Raw genomic sequence first — 19379 nt, forward strand, 5'->3', positions numbered from 1 at the left:
TGTGCAGAGCGAGGGATGGACAATTCCAAAGACACGTTGCATTAATTGTGTCCATCTCTGAATAGCAGCCTGATCTGTCACTATAGCCATCTCTGCAGGAGTCCCTCCGTGGACACTTAAGAAACAGGAAGAATCAAACCATAGAGAGAATGTCAGGACTGACTGGTTCCGGGCATGAGGTCACATCATGCTGGCATCAAGTGAGGCTCATTTAGAATATGTATTGATCGGGAAAGCCGGGGGAGAGTGACTTTCCGGCAATTTACTTGGAGTTCTGTGGATCTCCTCACTTCTCTCTTCCACCCTGCCCTAGATGAAGGAGGACAGAAGAACAGGACTGCAAGTCTGAACTCACAAACTTCAATTGTGAATTCACAATTCACAAACTTCAAGCAGGCTCACGCTGAGCACGCCACCTCCGCAGGCCTAAACTTCCCAGCCCAGCAACAGCAACCACAACTGGGGATTCACACCTGTGGCTTCTTTTTTCTAGTAATATTGCGCGTACAGGCTGACACACCAGCTGCTTTCTGACTCCCTGCACACAGTCCTGTGGCAATTCAAATGTGAAGACACAAGGAAGCTTAGCCAGAGCTCTTTTTCCTTTCTCCCAGGCCTTCACCTGTTCCACCGATGGCTCTGGGAGCTGAGGTGAGAGGCATTCCCTATGGGGAATCGGACTCATTCTTACCATGGGGCTTCTCCAGCTCCTTTACAGGCACACATCCCATAGTTCTTTTCAGAGCACCCAGATCCTAATGACCACATTGTTCTGCTTAGGGCCTCATGACTTGCAGGAGCTAGAGGGCAGCAGGACATGTGGCCAATGCTTACCTCTGCCTTCTCTCCCCTTTGGTCAGTCATCCCTGGAGCACTGAGATAATAATGCCAGCTTCCCAAGAGAAGCTGAGGGTTGCATCAGTTTGGGGAGTCCACAGGGGGAAGCCAAAGAACTGAATTTAATGAACACCCCCAGCTTGGGAACCAAGAAACACGCCTGCATATAACACGTTACAAGCTCATGGAAATAAGAGGGCAAAGATTTGGACATCAGAGTGCTTCGACCCTACAAAGATCTTCTTCTGAGTGTGAATTACTTTGACAAGCATTGAATAGCGTGAAATCTAAATTTCACATCCCTCTTCAGCCTTGTCAAGGAATATTCATAATAGACATGCATAAAACGTGTATATCAAACAGCCCAGATGGCCTGTAGGAATGTAGTGTATAGACCCAAAGGGAAAGGGAAATCTATAGAGGCAGTGTGTGGGGATCTCTCTTTCTGCTGCTTATGCAGTAGTCTGAATGTGCATGCATAGGTGGGGCCATCGAGAAGAACTCAACGAGTGGAACGGTCAAACTGGAGAAACCATCACTGTGGCTGCGGCATCTCAGAGACCAGATCTGGGCAGGAGGCCTTACGGCAACGTTCTCAAGTAAGTTTTGTTCCTGGCTCAGGGGTGAATTGCCTAGTTTGCTGTCATTCAGGTGGGGCACTACATGTTTCCACTGCGGCTCTCAGGATTTCTCCTTTACCCCACCCTAGCAGTGGGTTGGAACATGGGACCCCAAATCACACACCAGAAACCAGACTCCTTAATCATGTGGAGGTGATACGTCAGGACCACATGCAGTAGACCTTATCAGAGGGCTGACCGGGAGGTTCCCGCACAGCCCCCCGCACACTCCCCCCCAACCCTTCTAGCTCAGGAGCCAAACACAACTGGACAGCGTTCGAGGGTTTACAAGTTCAGTCACTGGCATAGAGAACAGGTTCTTTGTCGATTTCCCCAAAGAGGCTTTCCCTGCAAATTAGACTTTGGAAAGACAAGGAACCTTTCTCTCTGTTCTCTCCCAGGCCCTTGTCTGATTGTCTCGCTGCTTCTGGAAAAGAAACAACACATGCAGCTAGAAATGAGGTACAAAGGACGTTCTGCAGGGAACTTGCCTCTGGGGGTATGTCTACCCTGCAAAAAAAGTGAAGGTCTGATTGTCGCATGGGTAGGCATCCCCATGTTAGTTTTAATCTAGCTAACATAGGTAATAGCAGTCGTGGCATTGGGCTAGCAACCAGAATAAGTACCCAAAGTCCCTGGAAGTCTTGTACTCAGGTTGCTAGCCCCTGCTGAAGCCTGTGCCACCATGTCTACATGACTATTGTTACCTGTTCTCTCTTCTGAGGCTGTATTGCAAATCCCTGGCCTACGCATACTACAATCAGATGTTCACTGGAAGGGCAGACATACCCGTAAGGTACAGCTACGCTTATGGTGACATGTGGAATACACACACTGTCACCATAAGCGTAGCTGTACCTTACGGGTATGTCTGCCCTTCCAGTGAACATCTGATTGTAGTATGCGTAGGCCAGGGATTTGCAATACAGCATAGGTATTTCAATAGCGCTGGAGACAATGAGGCACAACTTAAGCATGTAGAGTGCCCTACATGCCTGAACCCGAGGGCATATACACAACTGAGCCCCACCTGGCTCTCTACACACGCAACCAGGGCATCCCACGACAACACTGCACGTAGCGTACCATTGCCTCCCCGCTGTCGAAGCCTTTCCCGGCTGCCTCCCCCATGCTAGAGCATTTCACTGCGGCGCGTAGCTACATAAGTAGCACCTGTACACTACACGTCACTAAGTGTAGACAAAGCACTAGAGAAGTGCTTGCCCATTATCCCCACCTGCTCTTCCAGAGGCAACGAAGGCCCTAATGTCCCCAGACCACCCAGAAAGAACAGAAAAGCAGTTGGGTTTGGGGTCAGAAGGACTTGAGGACACATGGGATGATGGCTTGTCTCTGAATTCTCACACATTTGGTCAGTTCTGGGAGGAGCACGGAGCTGCAGTATCTACTGGGAGGAGAAGCAGAGCATGGCTTCCTAGGGGAAATGTCACACGTTTGGTCATAGATTAGCAATACAGCCTCAGAGGAGATAACCCTGTCCCCTCCACTGTGGGAGCGGCGGCCCTGAAGTATTCATATCACCTGCAGAAGAGGGAAGAAACTATTTAGTGGGAGTGGGTGGTGCCCTGGAATGTCAGCGGCACTTTGCAGAGGTTGGACTTCAGCACCATCGGTGAAGGTGAGCTCCTACTCTGATACTGCATCTGGGAAGGTACAAAGAATTTCATCAGCATTAGAGATGCCAAAGACTTTGAAGATCATCCAATCCATCCCCGTGATTTAGTGAAACTCTTACCTTTGATGGATTTCAAATCTAGTTCTAAAGTCCCAAGAGATGGGTGGGGTTAAGGCCTCCCTCTTTGGGAGACGATTCCACAACCCGATGGAGCTCAGACTCGGGATACTCTTCCATGTATTCCTTTTATGTTTTCCTTTTCCTCACTACATCCCATTATTCTTTGTTATAACTCCCCAGCCCTAGCCTAGGAAATTCCTCTCCAGCCTTGGTGATAACCTCCTCCACAAAAAGGATTAGGAGGGGCATAATCCCCAACAGCTCCAACACAACACACACAGATCACCCTTCCCTCTAGGTAATGGGGAAGTCACCTGCCTGCCATTAAAAAGTCAGGGAGTCCCATCACAAAGTCAGGGAGCTGTAACTCAGTGCAAGCAGGGCCGCAATATCGTCAGAACTAAGTTACTAAGGAAGGCCCATGTTGTGTCTCAAACTAACCAGCTGACGCAGCCACTCCTTTCCCACAAAGACAGGATCAGAGGAACCCCTTGTAGGAGGCAGATGATGCCACTGTGGGAAAGGGAAGCATTAAAAGCCACTATAAAAAGATAAATTATTTATCTTTCTCCCATTTCTTCCATCCCTCCAGGCCATCAGGCTATTTGTTTCAGGGACACATTTACAACAATGGGCCTCTGCTCATGCCAGCTAGGATTCCAATACCATTATCTTCACCACAGCAAATACGGGTCATTGCCAGCTGCATGACATGAGCTTATTCCAGACACTGCAGGGGCATACTGACCACATCAGAGTAACCATTGCTCCACTATGCAGCTTGTGGTCTAGCAAGGTGCGTTTCCTCCCACCAATGCCTACTAATTTTTGGAGCACAGCCCACGGATTTCTGCTAACAAGACACAGGATTTAACAAGAGAAGAACATCTCATGCAGTCTCTGCATGGAGCAGTCCCCATTTTGCACATTCCTTTTGCACATTTCTTACAAACCCCATTGCCCAGGTCTCATCAGTCTCTCCCAAAGCTGCTACCATCCAGAGGGCTGGCCAGATAACATGAGCTGTTTCATGAAAAAGTTCAAGGTTTTGCCATTTGGGTTCGTTCCAGCGGGAAATGCTTCTCAGACATTTTATTGAAAAAAAAGGAGAGAGAGAAAAGCCTAACGATTAGGGCAATCACCTGGAATATGAGAGACCCCGGTTCAAATCCCTGCTTTCCCTAATTTGGAGCAGGACCAGGAACCTGGAAGGAGCAGAGCTCCGAGACCTCCATGAATCATTGTGTTCTATCTGGTGGTCGCTAGGCTCGCTCACTCTCTTTCTAGTACCCATTTCCTGGACTGAATTGGGAGGGTCCCTTCAAAACAAAAAATCAGATCCTCTGCATTCCGCAGTTGAGGGAATGGAGAATGTTCTGTGACTCTGGCAGACCAGGTGCCAACTCATGCCACGGCCCTAGGCCTCACTGAACACGGACAAATGCACAGCTAGAAACCAGGCTGGCTCACCCGTGGGTTATAATAGATGTTAAGCTGATAAGAATGTTTAGACTTGATTAAATGCTTGTAGGATGCTCCATGTCCTGGTTTCACTTATAACATCTGCATCCATTGAGTGTTTGCATTGTAAATCTCTGTGATTGTGTAACTCGTCAAACAGGAAAGAAGCATTAACTAGTGTGGAGTGCTGGTCCTGCACACAATAAGGCCCATTGAAGCCAAATGAGCCATTGTGAAACAGAGCATAATGACTTTGTTGATTGCCCCTCCACACGCACACCCATGAAGAGGAGACAGGTGCTGACACTTGTTCCACCAGTTTGAACTATAGGGGAAGGGAATAAAAATCCCTGACCAGAAGGAACTTTATCACCCTGATGCTTGGAATGTCGGAAGAGTAATAATTCTAAGCATAAGCAAGGGATCCCCAAGCTGCTTTGTGTGTGTTTACCTGCTTTAACCTTGTAAATAACTTATTTCTTTTTCTTAGTTAATAAATCTGTAATCAGTTTATTACCAGGTTGGCTCTGAGCGTGGTCTTTGGTGAGAGATCTAAGGTACAGTTGACCTGGGTAAGTGACTGGTCCTTTGGGACTGGGAGTAACCTGAATGTTGTTGTGATTTTTGGTGCAAGGGACAAAGGCAGGCTTGCCTAGGTGATAGGATATATTGGAGTTCCCACGTGGACTCTCTGACTCCATGTTAAGGCTGTTGCAGGGCTTGAGGAGTTCACAGTTGATTACTTGGCTGGTGAAATCTATGTATAGACCACTCAACCAGTTTGGGGTTTGTGCCCTGTTTCTTAATAGTCTGCCCTGAGGTTGGCACTCACAGTCATGAGCCTCTCTAGACAGCCTGACATATACAATGGGGCCTAGGTCAGGTTACAGGAATTACTGGACAGATATCATATGAACTCTGGTTCATTCACATGTGTCTGGATGAGATCAACATTCCCAACAGGCTCCAATAAGAACTTGATTTTTGTTTCTGGGCTGCCACTTGTTTTCCATTATGGTCACCTTCCCCTGGGCTGAGACTTTGTAACTGACAGTATTTATCCTCAGCCCAGGCCAAAGACAGACTTCCCTGACACCATGTGTCTGTCCCAAATCTCAGCTCCTGGAGTATCTTGATCATTCGGTGTGTTTACTTCAATTTTCTCTGTTCAGGATCCTGATCAGAAAAATTGCCCAGGAAAAGACAAGTGAATTTTCTTCTTCCCTAAAGCCAGCATTAGTACTCCCCTGATTCTGGAGACAGACCCTGAGAGCACTTGACATCAGTACAGCATTTTAATATGACTAAATGTATGTAAACAAAGACTGTGTACCACTTGGGCCAGACTTACATGATGGGGGGCTCTATCCTGGGCAGCAGTGACTGAAAAAGGTTTGGGGGTCAGGATGGATAATCAGCTCCCAGGGTGATGCTGTGGCCAAAAGGGCTAATGCATAAACAGGGGAATCCTGGGTAGGACTAAAGGTTATTTAACCACTGTGTCTGGCACTGGTGCAGCTGCTGCTGAAATACTGCATCCAGTTCTGCTGTCCTTAATTCCAGAAGGGTGTTGATACGTTGGAGAGGGTCAGAGAAGACCCAGGAGACTCATTAAAGAATTATAAAACATGGCTTAGGTGATAAACTCCAAGAGCTCAATTTATTTATCTTAAGAAAGAGAAGGTGAAGGGGTGACATAGACTAATCAAAAGTACCAACATAGGGAACAAATATTTAATAATGGGCTCTTTGCTCTTGCAGAGAAGACAGAACACAATCCAGTGGCTGGTAGTAGAAGCTAGACAAATTCAGTCTAGAAATAAGGTGTACATTTTTAAGTGAGAGGAATTAACCATTGGAACAATTTACTAAAAGTCCTGATTGAATCTTAATGGAAAATCCATCTTTCTGGGGGGAAGGTCTATGGCCTGTATTATACAACAATCAGACTAGATGATCACAATGGTCCCTTCTGGTCTCCAAATCCATGAATCAAGGAAATGGTAATGAGGGAAGCTGGGAAAGAAAACGGCTGCCCTCCGTATGCAAAGCATAAGAATTGTTGAGGATGGTAAATGCTTTGAAGATAAATCTCCTGTAGGAACTTAGTTAGATTTTCAGCTGGGGCCCTGCTCTGCTTACACCCTATTCTCTGTGGCTAGAAGAAGGATGGGAATTGGATTGTAATCCTCTCATCAGAAGTAGATAACTGACTATTTCACTTATGCTGTGGCATTTTCAGGAGTTGCCAAGACGGTGAATAGGACACAGCTGTTCCTGTAATTCTTGCATATCTCCGTAGGTTACCCCTTCTGGACCATGCCCACTGACCTCATTTGATCAAAGCTGTAGGCAACCATTTGCTCCCAGATTGAAAGAGCCAGTCACCAGTCCAGCCAGGGTTGGTGGAAAGCCAGCAGATAGCTCTGAGACAACTGAGGGGCAGCCACTGACCTCGCCTCACCACCCAGCACTTGTTCTAGTTACCGCTTGCAAAGCACTAGTCTCCTGCTTCACTTCAAGGACTGCCTCAGCTTGCCCTGTGCCCTGTATTCTTCCCTTGAGTGTCTGATCTCTAGGACCAAAGCCCCATATAGCTTCATGAAACATTTGTATCCCTGTGTTCTCCAGAGAGAAGCCTGTGGGGCAGGAGGGTTTTACATAGGAGGGACCAGTTTGCTGTACTTTCCACCCATGTTAGTATTGCTTGGGAGGGGGCGGGGAGCATGCAGGGTGTCAGGTGAAAGCACACGGGGGCACTCGGGATGTCTTTTGACAGTTCACGTTTATTTGGCCTGATGCCACTTGAATTTTCACGCCCAAAGGAGGGGGCTGAGGCCAGGCCTACCACAATTTGAGTGCTTGTCAAGGCCCTGTACAGGGAGGAGGCTACTCCTTCAGGTAAAAATCTCCGTAATTTATAAACACAGAGTCCCTGCCCATCAGGGAAAATCCCCACATTTACCTGTAGTAGTGACACCAGGATAAATGGGGACTAGTACACACCGAGGAACCTTCTGGCCTTATAAAATAGAAGGTGGCAGGGCTAGAAAGAAATGATGGGCCAGGAGACCCCTTCCTACTTACTTGTTCTTTCACTTCCGGGCTGCTGTCCTCCTTGTCCCTCCATGGCCTGCTGGCAGGGGAGGAAGGTCACACCAGACATGGCAACTTGCAGCAGAAGCCGGGAACTACCTGCTCATTAGGGTGCGGTGACCCACAGCAGCAGCTGGTGACAACAGTCTGATACTTTCCCAGTCTTTCAGGAGTGGCCGGAAATCCCCATCCTCTGTTACATCTGCCCCGGGAGCGGGAGCAGGGGATTGACAGCTATACTTTGTCCAGGGCTGCCGCTGACATCCTAAACAAAGTTTCCCAACACTGGACTCCGCCAGAATGTCTGGCCTCACGCACTTGTTTGTGGCCCCGTCTTACCCAAACTAACGCACGAGAACCTGAACGTGCGAGGCCTGTCAGTAAGCACCAGGGGGACCGACCTGTATTTTGCCAGAGCCGTGAGAGAGGCGCGTGGGTTGGAGAATCCCGGGGCAAAAAGCTACTCTGGAAAAGTGCAGTTCCCTGCTCTGCTACCGACTCCCCAGGGGACCTTGGGCAAGTCACTTAGCTCCAGAGCCTCAACGCTATTGAGGTGCCTGACGCTGCTGTTGATTCCAGTGAATACCGGAATACCTTTCGGGGCTTTGGCCTTAGCCTCCCCGTGCCTCAGTTTCCCCATCTGTACCGGGGGATACTATAAAGCCTTGGGGGTGCTCAGTTACGATGCCGGAGGGAGGCACAGAAGCACCACGGGCGGATAATTTGTACGGTGCCACAAGCTTGTGCTGTATGAAGCTGGGGAGCGGCCGAGGGCAATGGGTTGTTTGCAGGCGCCGGCGGGCTTGCCCCGACCCGCCCGCGCCCCGCTGCCAGAAGGGGCGGGGGCCCGGCGGGCGCGGGGCCGGGCCGGCTGCGGGAGCCGCGGGCAGAGCGAACGCCGCGCCCTGGCTCCCCGGGGCCCCGCCGCGGCGCAGCGCAGCGCAGGGCAGGGCAGGGCAGGGCCGGGCCGGGAGGCGGGCGCCTCCCCCGCGCCGTTCTTAGGCACCAGGTGCTGGCGGAGGGAGCAGCCGCGGGTCGGGGAGCTGCCCTTGGACAAGGCACGTGAGTGTGAGCGCTGGTGGGCGGGGAACGACCCTGAGCAGGGGCCGCCAGACCCCTTCCCCAGTGGGCAGCTTCCCCCCAGCCTCTGCTCTGCTTCCTCTGGCAGGAGTGATTGAAGGAGGGGGTGGTTCTTCCGTAAAGCCCGACGGGTTGCAGGTCTCTGGGCAGCTCCTGCTATGTGGGTGGGAGAGAAGAGGTTGCTCTGTGTGATATCTGTAACCTGGGGGCAAGAGGCAGTTAGTTGTGGGGAGACATATTAATTGTAGGGTGGTTTGTTTTTTAAAGCCTAATGGCCTTAAAAGGTTCTTTGGAAAAGGAGATCTGGATACCTAAGGCCAAATCCTCGGCTTGCACAAATACCTGGTGGAAGTCCCAGGGAGCGTTCTTGATTTCCACCGGGCTTCTAAAGACTTCTGCGTGTAAAAACCCGCTTTAGAACAAACAGCGGTTCCAAGTTCACGCTGAAATGACTGAGGTGGAGGGAGGGGTTGGAGGAGGAATGTGGGGCAACCAGATTTTCTGACTTTAACCGCTGGTAGCCATTAAATCAAGAAATAGTCCTGCCTCCTACACTTCTTCAGTGTCATTCTGGGGTGTCCCATAAGTGTTTGCTGTTGAAGAAATTTGGGCTAGATCCTGCAGTCCTGGAAGCCAGTGGAAGTTTTGGTAGTGGGTTCAGCAAGCTGCGTCCTGAGGGCTTTGTACGATGTTTTAAAACTTACATTTGAGAGTCTTGATTTCCTAACCCAAATGGCATGGTTTTTAAATAGGTGCTATAAATTTTGGTATCGATTCTTGAATGCCAAGGCCATAGGTTCTTAAGAAATACCTACGGTAAACAGAGTTCTTTTTGTTGATGTTGTTAATATTTTTATTTTTTGCACTGGTGTGATCATTTAAGCTAAGGAAAAAAACACTTTCAACTAGTAGGAAAAGAAGCAAAATTCCCATTGGCTTCAGTTGAAGAAGGGTTGGGCCTCAGGCCAGTTTGTTTACTCTAAAATTAATTAAAGTGTGTAAAGTTTGGAGCAGTAAGGGCTAAGATTTATTATCTGTGCCCTTGTGTGTTTTCTAAAGAAGGTAACTGTAATGTGTTTCCCAGCAATTAAGTGATTTCTATTCTGTTGTTGCTATGACATTATTTAGAACTATTGATTTAATACATTCATAACAGCCCAGAAGGCATCATTATACCTAGTCTGACCTCCTGTAAAATTTCACCCAGTTATGCCTGCATTGAGCCCAGTACTTGTGTGTGACTAAATTATATCTTCCAGAAAGGCATCTAGTCTTGATTTGAAGACGCCAAGAGATGTGGAATCCACCGTTTCTGTTGGTAGCTTGCTCCAGTGGTTAATCACCCTCTGTGTTAAAAATGTATGCCTTATTTCTCATTTGAGTTTGTGTGGTTTTAACTTCCAGCCACTGGTACCCATTATGCCTTTCTCTGCTAGATTATCTATTCGTGTTTGTTTTTATTATCACAGACAAAACCTCTGGCTTGAAAGAGAAATATTGAAGAGAGACTTTAGAGAAATAAATCAAATAAGGCACCTGTCACAGTTACAGAGCTAGCTGCACCTCTCTCCCCTTCCAGGTTTCTCTGAGTGCACTGCTTCATGCCTCTCCAGGGTGAAATCATGGGATTCTCCTACTCTTAGACCAGGCCGGGGGCTGCATCAACCATGCTTTCCCAGCAGGTCCAGCTGGGTTCAGCATCTGTGGTACTTCCCTTTGGGGGTCTGTGAACAGAGTGTCCAGATGGCCGCTTTAACCCAAAGCATTGTTTGATTTCGACAGCAATAATAAAGCACAACATAAGGGGGGGAAAGGTTTTTGACACGGATATAGGCCTTCCTGGGGATGGTCTAACTTCTTCATGCCTCCCCAGCAGGTGTCTGTATGTGTCTGAGTCTGACCAGCTTCTCAGCAACAACCATCTCCCTATCTTGAGAGAGAAAATCGTTTGTAGCATTCCTTGTCCTCTCAGTTTGTGGGCTTTGGGTCCCTGCTGTCCAATCGCAGTTTGGTAGGCTCAACAGGAGGTTGGGCCAGTCACCACAGGGCCAGTGGCTCTCCCCCCTGCCTTGTAACAACCCCCATGTGGTTACTGAGGTATCATCTCAAGTCATTCTTTAGCCTTTCTGTTTAACCCAGTGTAGTCATACAGGGAACATCCCAATAACCAGCTCACACACAGCATTCTTAAATTATTACAGAGCAGCCCCTGGCCATCGTAGTGCCCAGCTGTGCTTAGATGGGTGCAGGGGGATCTTTGGGCCCACACGGAGCTCTGTGAAAGCCAGTGGCTCTCAACCCAGATACAAGGTTCCAGCCACATGAATGAAACTTCAGGATTGGGGCCCTAATGTGCCTTTTTAGCTTTAAACACAAACAGAGGTTTCACTGTAACCCAAACTGAAGAGAAGGAGGAAGAGTATTTAGGTGCCAGAGCTGGTGATCCTGTTAGTGATCAGTGACTATAACATCCATGTGGATGACAAATCCTCTGAATGGGGTCCAGGATTTCATGGCTACCGTGACGCTAACCAAGGAGGCTGTTGGTTTAACTCGCAGTGGGTTCCAGTTTGGACCTTGTGTTTTGGGATGGGGGTGAGTAATCCTGAAATCCCTACCCACCTCATTGATTGACCATTGCTTCCCTCAGTTTCCCTCTCCCTCGCAAGAGGGCCTATTTGGATGGTTCACCCTCAGAAACTGATTATACCTGAGTAGAAAGCTGAGGGAGAATGCCGTTCCCCTGACAGACTGTGCTACCTAGTGGAATGTCACGTGAGAGGTTGTGGGATCATTGCCCGTGTTCTCCAGTTTGCTACGCCTAGGGACATAAATGCTTTCTTTGAAGTTCTTTTGCCTGTGTTCTATAGAGGGTGAGACTAGATGAGCTCATCATAGAAGTATAGGCCTCTAAGGGGCCTTGAGAGGTCATGTAGTCCACACACACAACCCATCCTGAATCAGGACTAAAATCGATGAATCATAAGGCTAATTTTCCTCAGCCATTGATAAGGTTGCCCCTAGGCATTCTCTTCTTGGACTTTGGTCTAATAGGTCACCTTGGCTTACAGGTGACCTGTGGCAAATGCAGCAGAAGGGAAATGCTGGCATGCCAGTGCCAGAAATCTTATCCTGAATCTGACCAAATGAGATACAAAGACTTTTTTAAAAAAAAAATCTTACATTGTCGCTGTGAAAGAGGCAAAGAAATGGTTCTTTGCCTCTGTTGCAGGCCTGGCAGGGTCTCTACTAGTGGGCCGTCACCAGTCTGCTGTACTGGACCCAGTCTTTGGATCCCATCTGCTCCCAAGCCCACAGAATCTGAGCAGCATCCAGATGCTCTCTCTAGTCCTTACCTCTTGGGCACATTCTATCCTACACCCCTCTGTGGGATTGTGGGACCCCATAGTCCAGCTGCCCTAGGTCCCAAAACCAGTTCTGAACCTGCCCCAAATCCTATGCACACTCTCCCCAGAACTCTACCTTCATGGGTGCTCCAGTATATAGTTTAACTCTTCGGAGACACATGGCAGATAACGCAAGGTACTCACTCAGGCTTTGCCAAGAACTTCTTAAACATACATGCACCTTACTCATAGACGGCACAAGAGATTTACAGACCTATGGAAAAAACAATGCACAGTTGAACGCAGTTTCCTCCTTCAGAGTCCTTACCACTCCTGAGAGTCCTTTAGGGTTTGGTCATAGGGGACCAGGTCCATCTTGCCCCCCACATCCCCTTCTGAGTCTCCTCGCTCTGGTGATGGTCTTCCTCCCTTTGCTAGAGAGCCTGTCCTTTGAAAAGCAGGGTCTGACACCTCTTCCTGCTTCTCTTCTCACGTTGGGGGATTTTCCATTCTCCCCCTCCCCCACTCTGAAAGGCAGAGGGTTGCTAAAAGTTAGTGGCTCTACCTGGCACCCCTCTGGAGCTATCTGGGTAAGGCTGTACAGTTTCTGATGGCCCTATTTCAGGTTTTCAGATGTGGTGCATCTCCTACCATAAAAAGGAAGCTATAATCCACACTGAAGGTCACAGTCATAAACAGGGTGCATAAAATCAAATGGAATTCATGAGTTTACATAGACGGAGTGACGAAACTTCACAGCCTCCACCATAGCGTCTGTAAAGTCGTGATCAGCGGGTCTGCTTCAGGGAGTGGGAAGCTTGCTTGAACAGAGCTGTGTCTGCTGTTTCACTGGTTCAAATTCCCCCTGTTCTGAAGAAATATTTCCTGACTTCGTGGCTAAAATCATTCAAATCTAGCGGGAGCAGATTCTGGAGGAAACGTATGCCACACCTCTGCTTAAATTTCTGCTATTTCTCTCTGAGCTGTTGCCCGCATCAGGGCCTTAATTGTCTATGTCTTGATTATTATTTTTGTTGAAATGCACTGTGTTTTGAACATCTGTTGATTTATGATTTCTTCTACTCTGTAGAACTCGCAATAGAGATTGCTGAGATGACTTCCTCAAACGAATATGGATACAATTCTTGGGAGCTCGTTGTCACAGTCGATCACCAGTATGAAGAAGAGCAAAAGGAATTTACACTTCGGGTCTCGGGAGACCTACATATTGGTGGAGTGATGCTCAAATTAGTAGAACAAATCAGTGAGTAGAGAGAGAGAGTTAACTGGCATGCTGTTATTGAAATTACATGTGTGGATTTCCCCCTCCTCCCCTTCCTTGGCTCAATAGACCAGGTAAAGGAAAAGTTCGAGAGGAAACAAAGATGCAGCAAGGTGAAGTAACTTGCCCTCAGTCCCACAGCAGTTCAGTGACAGAGACAAGAATAGAACCCAGATTTCCTGAGTCTCAATCCAGTGTACCAGCCACTGACATAAGCTGCATCCCGAAATAATTATCCCGGGTCCTGATCTTGCAGTTGGATCCACACAGGCCAAGAAGGAGCTTCCAGATACAACTATACCTGAAAAAAATATTGACTATAAATGTCATTGTCTCTAGATTTCACATAATACAGATATTTCCTCCACCACACTCTCCACAAGCATATTCGCTCTCTCCAAATCTCGCAATCTTTGGTTACCTTCTTGCTGACTGCTGAGCAGGGCCTGTCTCTATTAGCCAGGTGTGCATTCAGTGGGCTTTGCATTCCTCAGAGTAGAGCACTGGGCGCAGAAGAGATGTGATCTGGGCACCGCTGTTCATATCTTTGACTTTTGACTTCTCGTCTTGCTTTTGTGACTACCCTATACAACAGCAGTGCTGCCGTCATCTTTGGTCAGCTTGCTCAGTCCATAGCGTGGCCTGTCATGACTAACTTTCTGTACCTCTTTTGTGACTGTGAATTGTAATTCAGGACAGGTTTACACTACAAATTTACAGCAGCGCAGCTGCACCACTCTAGCGCTTCCGGGGAAGACGCCCAAGCTGACAGGAGAGAGCTCTCCCCTCGGTTAATAACTCCACCTCCGCGAGAGGCAGTGGCTATGTTGGTAGGAGAAGCTCTCCCGTCAACAAAGCGCTGTCTATACCGGCGCTTAGGTCAGTATAACTACGTTGTGCAGGGGTGTGGATTATCCACACCCCAGAGTGACATAGTTACATCGAAGTAATTTTGTAGCATAGACCAGGGCTTAGTGTCATCCAAACTGAGAGGCCAGTTCTCAAGGATGCTAAAGAATTCACACACACACACATGCCCTGGCATTTCACCATCAAACATGCTTCTGAGTGGCTTGTTTCTTTTCCAAGATGGTGGTTGTTGTAGAAAAGAGTTCACTGGATTCATTTGTAAGAGCTTAAAGAGTGCCTAAATTCTATTCAGCCTGGAGCTGTTGAAGCTGATGGGGAAACCGGGGTAATTTCACAACTCAAAGGAAAATTTAAAAGGTCACAAAGTCCATTCCCTTAATCCCTTGTACTCCACCCCTTTAACCGAACAGCTGCATGGACTTTTACCTGTGATGTTTAACAAAAAGAAATCTACAGTACCAAGTGAACTAGAGGTCAACAACACACCCCAGATCCTACATGAACTGTGTCTGTTCTCTTTCGACATTACAACTTTCTGGAAACAAATGAATTTGCTTTGTTCGATATATTTTTAATTTTTTGTTTTAAAATGAGAGCTGCTTCTTACTTTAAGGCCAAAAGGATCCAATCGGACTGCCTGTATAACACAGGCCATTAAATTTCATCCAGTTACTCCTGTATTCAACCCACTACATTAGATCTGGTTAAAGCATATCTTCTAGAAAGGCATCCTGTCTTTGTTTGAAGACATCAAGAGATGGAGAATCCACCATTTCTCAGGTTTTCATCAAAAAAGCAAAAACTTTGTTTTCAGGTTTGGCAACTGAAAACCAATTCATTTTTTTTTTAAATGTTTGGTTTTTGAGAACCAAAACCTGAAAAATTTCAGCCAGTTGGGCAAAAATTTTCAGTAAACCTAAAAATTTTCCCCGGAACTAAAAAATGTCAGGTTGCCAGAAATCGAAACATTTCTGTGTTCGGGGTGCTGGGTGAGGCAGTTTGTTAGGTTTTTTTCAATGAAAACTGAGGGGGGGGATTTAAAACTTGACATTTCCCACAGAAAATTCAATTTTGATGAAATAGACATTTTCCATCCAAAGCACTTCAGAGCTGGTCAAAAATTTTCCATCAGTTAATAATTTTACCAAGGAAACTATTCTTCCAGCAGTAGATAAGCACTGTCACAAAGCTGTAGTTTGTCACAAGACCTTGTCTCTTTCGAGCAGCTCCTGCATTTAAAAGATAATCCATCCAACTAAATTTCTGGTTAATTTTCATTAGGTGATGGGTGAAATGATGCTCAGGTTGTTCATTATTTAGAAGCTCTTTGTAAGAAGTGTGTTCTGCAATAATGTAGAGAATTCTGGATTAAAGGAAAATCTGTCAAATCATACAGCTACATATTTGCTCCAGTTATATCTTTTTTTTTTTTTATCATTTATCTTATAGTCATTCGTGAAGGTCCAAACCAAGATCAGGGCTCCACTGTGCAAGGTGCTGTACAAACACATAGTGAGAGATGGTCCCTGCCTTGAAGAGATTCTAATCCAAATAGCTAAAATGGGCAAAGGGTGGGAGAAAGCTCAGAAGATGTGGATTCACCTCCTAGCTCTGCTGTAGCCGTCTTGGGCAAGTCACTGCATTTTTCAGTGCCTGAGTCCCCCGTCTTTCCCCTTGTTCCCCTTCACAGGCACCACTGCGATCCACAAACCTCCCGCTCGGCTGCCACCTAACCCTGTAGTGCCTAACCTCACTTGGCATCTCAGGTTTTCCCTTCTGGGCAGGTGCACTGCAACCCCTCTCTGAGTGCCCATCTCCTTCCTGAGCGTGCACACTACTGCCTCGAGATGGGCATCTGAATGCCCGCTTCCTGCTTACGCCCTGGAGTAGTTCACAAACTGGGAAAGAGGTGTTCTGCTCCCAAGTCGCATGCAGGGGCCCAATCCAGTAGGTGGCCTCTGAGCATGCCTCCCAGCTCGGGCCCCTCCGGTGAGTTCACACAAAACAGCTGGGGTGGGACTTTCCTCACAATCTTTAGTGGATTGGGTGCTCACCCCAGGATGTGGGAGACCCCCAGTTCAAGACCCTCCTCCACCTGAGCGGGAGAAAGGATTGGAACAGGGATCTGCCACCTCTCAGGTTTACAAGCCTGTAGAATCATCCTCACTCTTTCTCTGGCCCAATTAATATTTAATTATTAAATTAAAGTGGAACAGCAGCAGCAGGCGAGATTGAGGGAGTCATACACTAGAATAGCCCAATAGTTAGGACACTCACCTGGGAGATGGTAGATCCCTGTTTAATTCCCTTTTCCTCCTCAGGGAACTTGAACCAGGGCCTCTGTCTTACTGGGTGTTCGTACAGTGTGTAGCACATTGGGGCCTTGATCTCAGGGTTTCTAGTTGTTACCGCAGTACAGATATTAATAACATTCTCATTGTTCATCTGATCTGTAGCTCCGTGTTTCAAAACAAGACTTCTGAGTGGATCTGCTTTATAGTTTGTTACTGATCGCATACTTTGCATGCCCTTGTTTGATCTTGCCCTAGATTTATCACGGGACTGGTCAGACTACGCTCTTTGGTGGGAGCAGAAGAAGTGCTGGCTTCTGAAGACCCACTGGACGCTGGATAAGTGTGGGGTGCAGGCGGATGCCAAGCTGCTCTTTACCACGCAGCACAAGATGCTGCGCCTCTGCTTGCCGAACATGAAAACCGTGCGGCTGAAGGTCAGCTTCTCTTCGGTGGTGTTCAAGGCTGTCAGTGACATCTGCAAAACCCTCAGTAAGTGACGCTTCATCTGATTGCAGGTGTATTTCAGGGCTTCCTGTTGGCTTGGTGTCTGCTCCCCCTACTCATGCAAAACTCCTTCCAAGTTCAAAGAGACCCCTCGTATTCGAGGCTGGGAAGAAATTTCCCCCCATTCAGATTGGCAGTGACCTTGGTGGCTTTTTGCCTTCCTCTGTAGCATGGGGTGAGGGTCACAGGCTAAGATCATGTGAGCATATCACTTCCCTGCCACTAACAGGGCCCCAGGCATTGGTGCACTCTGTCCCTCCACGCTGCTACAGCAGAGAACAATAGTTTAGTCTCCCAAGGGCTGTAATCCTAGAATATCAGGGTTGGAAGGGACCTCAGGAGATCCTCTAGTCCAACCCCCTGCTCAAAGCAGGACCAATCCCCAATTTTTGCCCCAGATCCCTAAATGGCCCTGTCAAGGATTGAACTCGCAACCCTGGGTTTAGCAGGCTAATGCTCAAACCACTGAGGTCTCATTCTGATTGTTGGGCTTGGTGTGGGGGTGGCTGGTGGTGTTGGTGGCCTGTGCTATACAGCAGGTTTGGTGGGCCCTTCTGGCCCTGAACTCTATGACCTCAGTCCCAGACCTTTCCAAAGAGAGCACAGACTTTTACGTTCAGTATCCAGTGCCGGTTGGCTAAGAAGGTGGGTCTCCGCCCTTACAGATCCCTGATCAATAACATTATCAGGAGCTTCTCCTGTGACCAGTGTTCCCTCTAATTTTTGACAGGCCGTGTGCGCAAAAAATTTCTTCTGTGCAAATTTTTGTGCGCGCAGTGTTTCGCCATGTGCGTGGGGTTTAGGGTCTGTATGCGCGTACGCATCTTAGAGGTAATAGTGGTTGCTGATTAGCGAGAGTTCTGAGGGTGGCTTTAGGTGGCTGGAGCCACCAACCCATTTCACGCTGTGCACGGAACAGCTTGAGCCCCGTTCTGCTCTTGCACCGGCCTCACAACAGTGTAGCCCACAGGGGGGGTGGAGTTACTCCCAGATTACAGTAGCATAAATGAGGTGAGAATTGATCAGGCCCATTGTTTTTTATTTCTTAAGAAGTGAATTTTAGTGCTTGAGAAACTTGTAGCACTGATCAGACCAGGACATCCATCCTGCTTCCCAGCACAGCCCTGTCAACATACTACAGTGCTGAGCCACAGTAAGCCTGGTATGCCAATGACAGATTTATCCCAAGCTGCGATTTGCAGTGGCTTTGAAATATGCCAAATCTACAGTAACTTTTTAGCTAATAGGATTAAACTGAGACCACATCAATCTCCAAGCTCTTCTCATTTGAGAGCATACCTAATCCCCATTTTAACCTAGATCTTCAAAGATCAACATGCCTAGCTCCATAAAAAATTTGTCAATCCAAGCCATGTTAACCACAGTGCAATTTTTAGTTCAGTCTTCTAGCATTGGAGTATAAAAGGGGTGGAATGTCTTTATTACACTTAGCAGCTATGATGCAGTGACACCATAATTGCTTAACCAGCATTTGATTGGATTTGAATATTCCTACCCACAAAAATTGCTTATGCGGTTCATGTTTTAATTCAACCTGGAATGTTTTTGCATGAATGAATCAGATGTAAAGTTTCTTTATGAACAATACTCTTATATTCTAGAAAGCAAAGTACGAGGAATGCATCTAACAGCATATGTGCTTAGCACAATATTGCATTCATATCAGTAGCATATAGTCAAGATTGGGCATGCATGTGAAAATGAAATGCTATAAACTGGGAAATGAAATGTGTGTATTTCAGCTATGGTGGGCCTAATTCTGTTCTCACTTAGATTGGCGCAAGCCCCTCCACTGAAGTCAACGTGGTCAAAGGCAGTTGCATGGGTGTTAGTCAGAGGAGAATCTGTACTATGGTCTTCTCAAATGCAATCGACTTTATTACAGGGCTGTTAAGCAATTTAAAAAATTAATCGTGATTAATCGCACAATTTTTTAAAATTACGATTAATCGAATGATCATGCTGTTAAACAATAACAGAAAACCATTTATTTCAATATTTTGGGTGTCTTCTACATTTTCAAATATTTTTCAATTACAATAGAATACAAAGTGTTCACTTTATATTTTTATCAAAAATATTTGCATTGTAAAAACAAAAGAAATAGTATTTTTCAATTCACCTCATACAAGTACTGTAGTGCAATCTCTTCATCATGAAAGTTGAACTTACAAATGTAGAATTATGTACAAAAAATAACTTCATTCAAAA

At 47.0% G+C, this 19379-nt stretch overlaps 1 protein-coding gene across 3 annotated transcripts in view; it reads left to right on the forward strand.

Moving 5' to 3' along the window:
- Window positions 1-8723: 8723 nt before the first annotated feature.
- Window positions 8724-19379, forward strand: part of FERMT1 (FERM domain containing kindlin 1) — a 39736-nt gene continuing 29080 nt past the window's right edge. Inside the window, exons 1-4 of one of the 3 annotated variants that reach the window (XM_084622523.1) lie at window positions 8724-8832; window positions 10110-10209; window positions 13288-13461; window positions 16899-17132. In XM_084622523.1, the coding sequence (XP_084478649.1) occupies window positions 13311-13461; window positions 16899-17132 (385 nt within the window). In that variant the 5' untranslated portion in view covers window positions 8724-8832; window positions 10110-10209; window positions 13288-13310. The remainder of the gene's footprint in view (window positions 8833-10109; window positions 10210-13287; window positions 13462-16898; window positions 17133-19379) is intronic. The other 2 variants (XM_084622524.1, XM_084622522.1) reach the window with 2 other exon arrangements.

This window comes from Lepidochelys olivacea, assembly GCF_965140295.1.
Source record: "Lepidochelys olivacea isolate rLepOli2 genome assembly, chromosome: 3".
NCBI classification, from domain to species: domain Eukaryota; kingdom Metazoa; phylum Chordata; order Testudines; family Cheloniidae; genus Lepidochelys; species Lepidochelys olivacea.